At 39.6% G+C, this 10,414-nt stretch overlaps 2 protein-coding genes and 1 pseudogene across 2 annotated transcripts; all 3 read right to left on the bottom strand.

Annotated features, from left to right (window-relative positions):
* Window positions 1-255: 255 nt before the first annotated feature.
* Window positions 256-1,361, bottom strand: LOC135575001 (olfactory receptor 52K1-like; annotated as a pseudogene).
* Window positions 1,362-1,588: 227 nt separating this feature from the next.
* On the bottom strand, window positions 1,589-2,922 carry LOC115142162 (olfactory receptor 11A1-like). The gene has a single exon (XM_029681626.2). It carries the CDS (start codon window positions 2,527-2,529, stop codon window positions 1,597-1,599), a length of 933 nt encoding a protein of 310 aa, XP_029537486.2. The 5' UTR covers window positions 2,530-2,922; the 3' UTR covers window positions 1,589-1,596.
* A 5,202-nt stretch (window positions 2,923-8,124) lies between these two features.
* On the bottom strand, window positions 8,125-10,107 carry LOC115142160 (olfactory receptor 11A1-like). The gene has a single exon (XM_029681625.2). The coding sequence runs from the start codon at window positions 9,575-9,577 to the stop codon at window positions 8,627-8,629; it is 951 nt and encodes a 316-aa protein (XP_029537485.1). The 5' UTR covers window positions 9,578-10,107; the 3' UTR covers window positions 8,125-8,626.
* Between the last annotated feature and the right edge of the window lie 307 nt (window positions 10,108-10,414).

Genomic DNA, 10,414 nt, shown 5'->3' with positions numbered 1-10,414 from the left:
ATAGCCAGACTTGGCTTCATAAAAAAACTTGTAGAAGTAGAAGAAGGAAATGGACTACTTCAAAATGGAGTATGGCGCTTCCAGTGATCTTAGACGCCATACAGCCCATATTGGGCTGATCTTCCTCATTGTACATTAATCTCTTTCAAAAATGCATTTGAAGCATTTTAATTCACAATAAATAATGCAATGTTTTATTCAGTGTAGCATGACTAAATTAATAAACAACTGTTTGATCAAGAAAATGGATTCATCCCTTTTATTTTACAGGAAATTATTTGTGTATTTCACTTGCTAATTCAAATTTCATCTAAATATCAAAAGGATCTGCTAGAACTGTCACTTCTAGAAGAATACTTTATTGCCCATTTGTTGAAACAGAATTTATTACATCATTTTACTTTGTCCCCAACCCCACTGAAACACACATACATGTCCATTGACATGCTAGAAGAACACACAGCAGCATCACTCATTTGACTTTACAACAGTAAAATACATTTAACGAAATTCAGAAGAATTCACAGAAATAGAATGCAACACAAAGGAGAAACAAGAGATTAGGTTGATGATCAAAACAAATGTATAAGCATTTAGTTATAGCAGATGATCCTGTCAGACCTGGGATTCAAACCATCAACCCTGCCTTGCTGCTGTAATATCTAAAGTCATAATTGGTACCAGTTAAGGTTCAGATTTTCGATGAGGAAAATCAAGAGTTCGGAAGTATTCTTCTTATAATTTTTGTAACACATGTCCTGATCTTCTTGGTCCTAATACCATATATGATAGGGTTTACCAGTGGTGGGAAAAGAATGAACTGTACTGATATTAATACATTAACCTCTGTGCCTGTTGTAAACAACAGAAAAAAGGATGGCTTGCAGAGAAGTTGATGAATATGTTCTAGTGGGGAGCACGTATTAAAAGTCTTCTTTCATTACTCCTTTGAGGCTTTACTATTTTGACATATGTGAGCACAACTAACACAAAACGTAAAACCACTAGACTTGATATGATACATATACCACACAGGCTGCTCAGGGCACTTTGAAAACAGGAGAGTTTAACAACTGCTTAGTCATCACAAAAAAACATAGATTGTTTCCGGCACAAGGGAGCCTTGAAGTGATAAACATTTGAAAAGAGTTACGGGAATAATAATAATAAAATATACCAATGTTCTGATATTGAAATAGCTTACAAATGGAGACATACCTGTCATAAGCCATCACTGCTAGAATAACATGAGAACATGTCACATATACACTGCAGAAATGTATATGTAACGGTGGGCCAAGAGAACAGAGGTGGCAGAGCTGGTTGGGGTGTAGGGTCGTCCCAAAGATCCCTGTTAGCATCAATTTGAGCACAACCTGAAGGTAGGGAGGGCAGCGCCCCTTGATGCTCTGTAGTTATTCAGTTAACTAGCTAATATGACACAAAACATTCTCAATTACAATACATTATAAACTTGATGCTTTACAAGAATCATTGGTCTACAGAGAAATTATGGCAAAATTATACATATTTGCACAGTCAATAATAGCAACTATAAGTAACAAAACACAATTCAATATTACAAAAATAATCTGTTTATGTTTTAGGGTAAAGTCCTAGTACCTTTTTACAAGCCTGCCTGATTTTAACCATCCTAACGCCATACATTAAAGGATTGAAAAGTGGTGGACATATCAGAAAATAAACCAATAAAATAGTGCGAATTATAGGTGGAAGATGTGCAGTATCATATCTGCCTTGTAGAATCACAAATAAACAGCCAAATAAGAAGTTCAGCAAAGAGGCTATATGTGGCATACAGGTGTTAAATGCTTTCTGTTTCGTCTCTTTTGAAGACTTTAAACATATCTGTAGAATTCTTACATATGAGTATATGGTAGGAAATAAAGTACAAGAAAAAGAAAGCGCAGTGACAACAAAACCCCATATGTTATTCAGCGTAGTATTTGAACAGGCAAGCTTGACGACTGAGTAGTTGTCACAATACACTCTGTCTAGAATGTTACCACAAAATTGCAGTCGCAAACTCAGGGAGATAATGATGGCGTTGATGAAAAAAGAATACACCCAGGGCAGTAGAATTAAGCCACAAATTATTTTAGGTATCATAATATTGTTATACTGTAGAGGATAACAAATGGAGATGTACCTGTCATAGGACATAACTGCTAAATTACAAAATTCTGTTATCGCATATGTGTACAACACATAAACCTGGAGATAACAATAAAGAAGGGAAATATCATGTGTGTCAGACAGCAAGTAAAACATGAGAGCAGGAAACAAACCAGTGCTCCCATACAACTGATTAACAAACAAAGCACATAGAAACAGATACATGGGTTCATGAAGGCTTCTTTCAATGCAGATAACTCCAATAAGTAAAGCATTGACAAGAATGATGACAAAATATAATAAAGTTACAACAGCAAAGTAGCAATACTTCAATTGTCCGATATCACCGTATGCAGCAAGCCTGAAGACCTCGTAGTGAGTAGAGTTTTCCATGGTCCTGGGAGTTGGTAAAGATGTGCTGTCAATGTTTGAAGAAGAGGAGCAAATCCTCCTACTGAAGCTTAAATATATATTAAAATCATGAAATCATAAACATCAAACAACCTAAATGGATAATTCCTTGACTTGTTCATTCAGAGATACATTTGCTCACATCTATACTCACCAATACAGACAGCTTTAGATTCTTCTGATAAAATAATTCATTGCCTAAAACAAACAATATTATACGTTGTATCCGGCACTCATGTTACTTATCAAAATGAAATGGAAAATAATTAATTGATTACCTGTAAAGTATGCTAAATCCAACATTTTGACAGACCATTTCTAATCCATGATGAACTGCTTAAACTCCTCAAACGATTCCTATACTTATATATATAAAATAAAAAAAAACCTGCCATGGTGTGATAGGCAAGTGTACACCAATACCTGGGGAAAATGAGATATTCTCAGAGTCAAGGAAACCGTCCAGAGAAAAACAGACACCATTTTGTAACACAGGCCCTCTAGGGAGGAGGTGCAAAGCCTTTCTTAAAATCTATACAAACTACAGTAACTCATAGAGAAAAGTAGATTACACAAGGCATGTACAACTGATGTGAAATGGCTAGCTTGTTGGCAGTGCTATCTTTTGTTCAATCGGTGATGTCACTCTTTCTGAGACCTAGAAGTAGTTGTTTCCCTTGCTCTGCAAGGGCCGTGGCTTTTGTGGATTGACAGGTAACGATGCTTCGTGGGTGACGGTTCTTGATGTGGTCAGAGGGTCCCTGGTTTTAGCCTAGGTTGGGGTAAGGCAGGGGATGGAAGCAATACTGTTACAGTACACATGGTAAGAGGGACATGTGTACTGGTAGGCTTTGTTAGTGGCCTATGATGCTGTTACAACAATGTATGATCGGGGACTACAGGAAAAGGAGGGCCGAGCATTCATCCATAGATGTGGCTAAAGTGGAGCAGGTTGAGAGCTTCAAGTTCCTTGGTGTCCACATCAGAAACAAACAAACATGGTCCAAACACACCAAGACACTTGTGAAGAGGGCACGACAATGCCTATTCCCCCGCAGGAGACTGAAAAGATTTGGCATGGGTCCTCAGATCCTCAAAAAGTTCTACAGCTGCACCATCGAGAGCATCCTGACCGGTTGCATCACCGCCTGGTATGGCAACTGCTCTTCCTCTGACCGCAAGGCGCAACAGAGGGTACTGCGTACAGCCCATTACATCACTGGGGCCAAGCTTCCTGTTATCCAGGACCTCTAAACCACGCTGTGTCAGAGGAAGGTCCTAAAAATTGCCAAAGACTCCAGCTACCTTAGTCATAGACTGTTCTCTCTGGTACCGCACGACAAACGATACCGGAGCGCCAAGTCTAGGTCCAAAATCATTTTTAACTGCTTCTACCCCCAAGCCATAAGACTCCTGGACAGCTAATCATATCACTACCCAGACTATTTGTATTGAACCTCCCCCCTTTTATGCTGCTGCTACTCGCTGTTTATTATCCATGCGTAGTCACTTTACCCCTACCTACATGTACAAACTAACCAGTACTCCGGCACGTTGACTTGGTACCGGTGGCCTCATGATTGTTATTTTATTGTTGCTCTTTTCTTTTTTACTTTAGTTAATTTAGTATATATTTTTCTTAACTCTTATTTTATTTGATGTGTTGGGACCTTCTAGCCTGGCACTTCGACAAAATGTAGAATAATTATGTGACATCACCAACCTGCTGTGTAGGCAATGCTATCAGCTCTCACATTAACCTTCCAGGAGTTTGTGTTCTATGTACTGTGCATAATAAATAAATAATTCAGTCGAACCAATCCAAAGCTTCTGACAAAGGGAAGGTTACCCAGATGCAGATTAAGTCTACTCCTGGACTAAAACACACTGTCAATGGAGATTCTCCATTGAGCATTTTCTATTCTATTTATTCTATGACCAGTCTTGATCTGGGTCCTGTAATTCAGGGAGGTAGCTGGATACTGTTGAGGGGCTACCTTGCTAGCTATAGTCAGAATGAGGGTGCAACACAACAGTCTGAGGAGAGGTCATCATTGGTAGCCTGGACCCAGATCTTTTTGTGCTATCATTCTAGCTCCTTCTCATGTTTGGCATGACAAGGGGTGGACTAATAGCACAAACATACTGGTACCCAGAATACACAGTTAGGGCACTGTCGTTTTTCCTGACCATTTGATCTAACCAGGGAAAACATAGAATAACTCAGCAGCCTGAGTCCTAGCTATAGTCTAAAACCTAGGCCCAAAGCTGTTCCTGCTCAGGTAAAAGTGAGGATCCTTATTATCACTCTTGGCTTCTTTAGACCTACAGTACACTTTCAGTGCCTATCCACCCAGAGGGGATGACAGAATGCATGAGTCTCAAATGGCACCCTATTGCCTTTATAGTGCACTACTTTTGACGAGAGGCTTCTGGCTAATATAGGGAATAGGGAATATATATATAGGGAATAGGTTACCATTTGGGATGCAATCAAGACCAGCCGTGCCTCTCCCGGAGCCCCTCGGGTCTCTACAGGTTAATAGCTGCATTAATTGGTTCCTAGGGAACAAGGCAATATAGTGGACTAATGACCTGGAACCTAATGACTCAATAAACATGTTTATTATGCTTTCCCCATGGAAAAGTATTAATGGAGTACATGAACAACGTGTCTTATAAAGTGGGGAGAACAAGTATTTGATACACTGCCGATTTTGCAGGTTTTCCTCCTTACAAAGCATGTAGAGGTCTGTAATTTTTATCATAGGTACACTTCAACTGTGAGAGACGGAATCTAAAACCCCGAAAACCTGAAGGAGGTCTGTTTAGGAGTGGGCCAAAATCCCTGCTGCAGTGTGTGCAAACCTGGTCAAGAACTACAGGAAACGTATGATCTCTGTAATTGCAAACAAAGGTTTCTGTACCAAATATTAAGTTATGCTTTTCTGATGTATCAAATAATTATGTCATGCAATAAAATGCTAATTAATTACTTAAATATCATACAATGTGATTTTCTGGATTGTCTCTCACAGTTGAAGTGTACCTATGATAAAAAATTACAGACCTCTACATGCTTTGTAAGTAGGAAAACCTGCAAAATCGGCAGTGTATCAAATACTTGTTCTCCCCACTGTACATAAACTCAGCAACAAAAAAAACGTCCCTTTTTCAGGACCCTGTCTTTCAAAGATAATTCGTAAAAATCCACAGATCTTCATTGTAAAGGGTTTAAACACTGTTTCCCACACTTGTTCAATGAACCATAAACAATTAATGAACATGCACCTGTGGAATGGTCGTTACGACACTAACAGCTTACAAACGGTAGGCAATTAAGGTCACAGTTATGAAAACTTAGGACACTAAAGAGGCTTTTCTACTGACTCTGAAAAACACCAAAAGAAAGATGCACATAGTCCCTACTTATCTGCGTGAACATGCCTTAGGCATGCTGCAAGGAGGCATAAGGACTGCAGATGTGGCAAGGGCAATAAATTGCAATGTCCGTACTGTGAGACGCCTAAGACAGCACTACAGGGAGACAGCTGATCGTCCTTGCAGTGGTAAACCATGTGTTACAACGCCTGCACAGGATCGGTACATCCGAACATCACACCTGTGGGACAGGCACAGGATGGCAACAACAACTGCCCGAGCTACATCAGGAACACACAATCCCTCCATCAGTGCTCAGACTGTAAGGCAGGTCCTCACCAGACATCACAGGCAACAACGTCGCCTATGGGCACAAACTCACCGTCATTGGACAAGAAAGGACTGGCAAAAGGTGCTCTTCACTGATGAGTCAGGGTTTTGTCTCACCAGGGGTGACGGTCAGATTCGAGTTTATCGTTGAAGGAATGAGCGTTACAACGATTTATGTACTCTGGAGCGGGATTGATTTGGGGGTGGAGGGTCCGTCATGGTCTGGGCCGGTGTGTCACAGCATCATCAGACTGAGCTTGTTGTCATTGCAGGCAATCTCAACGATGTGCGTTACAGGGAAGACATCCTCCTCCCTCATGTGGTACCCTTCCTGTAGGCTCTTCCTGACATGACCCTCCAGCATGACAATGCCACCAGCCATACTGCTCGTTCTGTGAGTGATTTCCTGCAAGACAGGAATGTCAGTGTTCTGCCATGGCCAGCGAAGAGCCCGGATCTCAATCCCATTGAGCATGTCTGGGACCTGTTGGATCGGAGGGTGAGGGCTAGGGCCATTTCCAACAGAAATGTCTGGGAACTTGCAGGTGCCTTGGTGGAAATGTGGGGTAACATCTCACAGCAAGAACTGGCAAATCCATGAGGAGGAGATGCACTGCAGTACTTAATGCAGCTGGTGGCTACACCAGATACTGACTGTTACTTTTATCTTGTTCAGGGACACATTATTCCATTTCTGTTAGTCACATGTCTGTGGAACTTGTTCAGTTTTTGTCTCCATTGTTGAATCTTGTTATGTTCATACAAATATTTACATATGTTAAGTTTGCTGAAAATAAACGCAGTTGACAGTGGGAAGACGTTTCTTTATTTGCTGAGTTTACATCATCATGACCTTTACTGGATTGTTTTATTCAGGGTCAAACATATCCCACAGTGATCCCAGAAAAATAAAGGTATCTAGTCCTCTGATTTCTCAATTGAATACAAAATATATACAGTGTATTTCTTATTATCAAGGAATTACCTGGACATTTTTAGGAAATAATAAACTATCCGAATTTAGCAACAGGTTTTCAGAGGAAAAGCAAAGCTAGAGGCCATCTGTCAGATAGCTGGCACAGAGGTATTATGTTACATTGAACAGTTGGCCCTCAGAAAACAATACATGCATTTGGTTGGATTTCATGGTATAGTATGTCCCTAGATTTCTCCCTCAAATTGTCACACAATCACCAAGCTTGTATATAACTTACATTGCCCATTATCCATTACTGATGTATGTGATAATAGTAGTGTCAGGTAGCGTAGCGGTTAGCATTTTGGACCAGTAATTGAAAGGTCGCTGGTTCGAATAAGGTGAAGGCATATAACCCCAATTTACTCCAGGGGTGCCGTACTGCTTTGGCTGACCCAGTAAAACAACACATTTCACTGCACCTATCCGGTGTATGTGACAATAAAACATCTTATTTCTTTATGGTGGGCTAAGGGGTGGGCTTACCTTTTACACATTTAAATCCATTTATTCACTGTTGTCAATTGATCCTGAAAGTCTTGCATATCTTATGTAAGAAATTCAAAGTCATGAACTTCTGTTTTAAAAAGTTTTATTTAAATAATAATTGTATTGCATTATACAGGACTTATCTCAAAGTGTATAAAATATAAACTTGATAAAGACTTTTAAAAAATCCATGTATGTTTTTAAGACAAACTAGAAGAAGAATATTTTATTTTATGCACTGAGATTGTTGTGTAATGAGTCATATACTCTGTGTGTGTGTGTGTGTGTGTGTGTGTGTGTGTGTGTGTGTGTGTGTGTGTGTGTGTGTGTGTGTGTGTGTATATATATATATATATATATATATATATATATATATATATATAATCATGACATGACAATCATCAAATGTAGGATGAAAGGAAGGCCAGCCGATAGAGATGAGTCTTAAAGACTGCTTTCAAGGCCCCAACAGTCTGAGCAGCCCTGAGATTGTCCGGAAGAGAGTTCTAAAGGCGGTGGCTTGGTAGTTAAAGGCATGTCCCCTATTGTGCGGAGCCAGGTGCTAGGGGCGAGGAGCAGTTTGGCGTGGCTTGAACGTAGAGTGAGTGGAGGTTCATAGGGGGAGAGTAAGTTTGACAGGTCAGTGGGTCCAATGCCATTTATGGCTTTGTAGACGAGGAGGGTAAGTAAAATTTTTGAACGATAGGTATCCAATGGAGACCAGCAAGTGAATTACACCAAGTAAATGGCAATATTTCACAAATCAGAAAATGTTTTACATGTCTGATTTTCACCATCCTCACCCCATTCATTATTGCAACTAGCCTATAAATAACAAAAACACACAAGTGACATCACAAAAATCTAACAATCAGGACAGAAAAGGTCACACTACTGTTCAGCTTATGTTTTAGGGTACAGACCTACAGGTAGTATGTATTTACAAGCCTGTCTGATTTTAGTCATCCTAACGCCATACATAATAGGGTTCAAAAGTGGCTGGCACATCAGAAAGTACACTGATAAAATAGTGTGAAGTACAGTTGGAACATTTCTCATAGGCCTATCAAATCTACTCTGGAGCAGATTTAAGAAACAGCCGAAAGAGAAGTTGAGCAGCGAGGCCAGGTGAGGAGTACAGGTGCTGAAAGCTTTCTGTCTGGTCTCAATGGAAGATTTCAAACAAATTGTCAGAATCTTAATATAAGAAAACAAAATAGTAATTAAAGGGACAACAACAGACAAAACAAGACTGTAGAGTCCATAGATGTTATTAACTGTTGTGTCTGAAGTTGAACAAGCAAGTTTCACCAGCAGGTAGTTGTCACAGTACACTTTGTCTATAACGTTCCCACACAATTTCAAACGAATAGTTAAAGACAGTGTTATGATGCTTTTTGCAAAAGGGTACAACCATATTACACAAATTAAAAAACACACCCTGTTGGGTGTCATGACAACATTATACTGTAGTGGATAACATATAGCAAGGTACCTGTCATAGGACATGACTGCTAAATTGCAGAATTCCATAGATCCATATGTGTATATGCAAAAGATCTGTAGGTAACAGTACACAGTGGAAACTGAATGCGCATCTGAAACCAAATGAATCATAAGAGCAGGAAACAAAGCAGTGCTACCATACAACTCATTCACAAACAAACTGCACAGAAACAGATACATGGGTTCATGAAGGCTCCTCTCCATACATATAACCATGATAAGCACAATGTTCGCAAAGACTATGGAGATGTATAACACAGTTAATATAATCAAATAGAAGTACTTTAAGTGTCCACTGTCACTATATCCAGCTAGCATAAATGACGTGAATTGTGTTGAGTTTTCCATTCTCCTAATAGTACTTATAGAAATATTTGTAGATATATTTGGTTCACAAGACAAGGATAACAGTGTCTATCACGTGAATCTATCAAGCTCTTATTGACATCTCATAACTGCCACATTCTTAGAATTGCTAAAGATTTGCTAAGACTGTGCATTATTGCCACAGTAACCTGTTACGTGGCTGTCATGGACACTGAGTAGAACATACAGCAAACTTAATTCATCCCGAGTGTAGTTCACTAATATTATATATTATACAAATACAATTGACAAATTGTCTTAGCTTACAGATATTTGCTCTACTGTTACAAACACTCCAATCATAGTGTGTAAATCCAACAGGATGCTAGTCGTGCAGAGCTGTGGTGTGGTAACACTCCTCATCATAAGTCACATACATCTCCCCACCAGAGACCAGGGTTCAATCCCTGTGTCCACCTATCTCACTGCTTCTCCCACTTGACTGTCTCCCCCTCTGATTGTATTACTGTATAAAGAAACACCAATAAAAATATATACATATATATATATATATATATTAATAACAGGATGTAAGTCTAGATCACCTGGTATCTTTTTCCAGATTGCATTGGTGTAGACAGACCTTCTGTATGGTCTGTGCCGGTGGGCTATTCCACACTGTCATATCACCGACCTTTTATACCCTTTAAAGGAAGAAAAAAACTATATACAGCAGTGTGTTTACTTGAACTCAAATGACACCAATAATTAAATTGTCATGGTGTGACTCCCAGCCTCCAGTGGGTGGTTAGGCTAGTGCAGTGTCGGCTTGGCCAATAAACGGCATAAGCAGTCACTTAGTTTGTATTTGTGTGTTTG

This window comes from Oncorhynchus nerka, linkage group LG14, assembly GCF_034236695.1.
Source record: "Oncorhynchus nerka isolate Pitt River linkage group LG14, Oner_Uvic_2.0, whole genome shotgun sequence".
Lineage (NCBI taxonomy): Eukaryota > Metazoa > Chordata > Actinopteri > Salmoniformes > Salmonidae > Oncorhynchus > Oncorhynchus nerka.
Note: the sequence above shows the minus strand (reverse complement) of the source record. Positions and strands in the feature narration are given on the sequence as shown.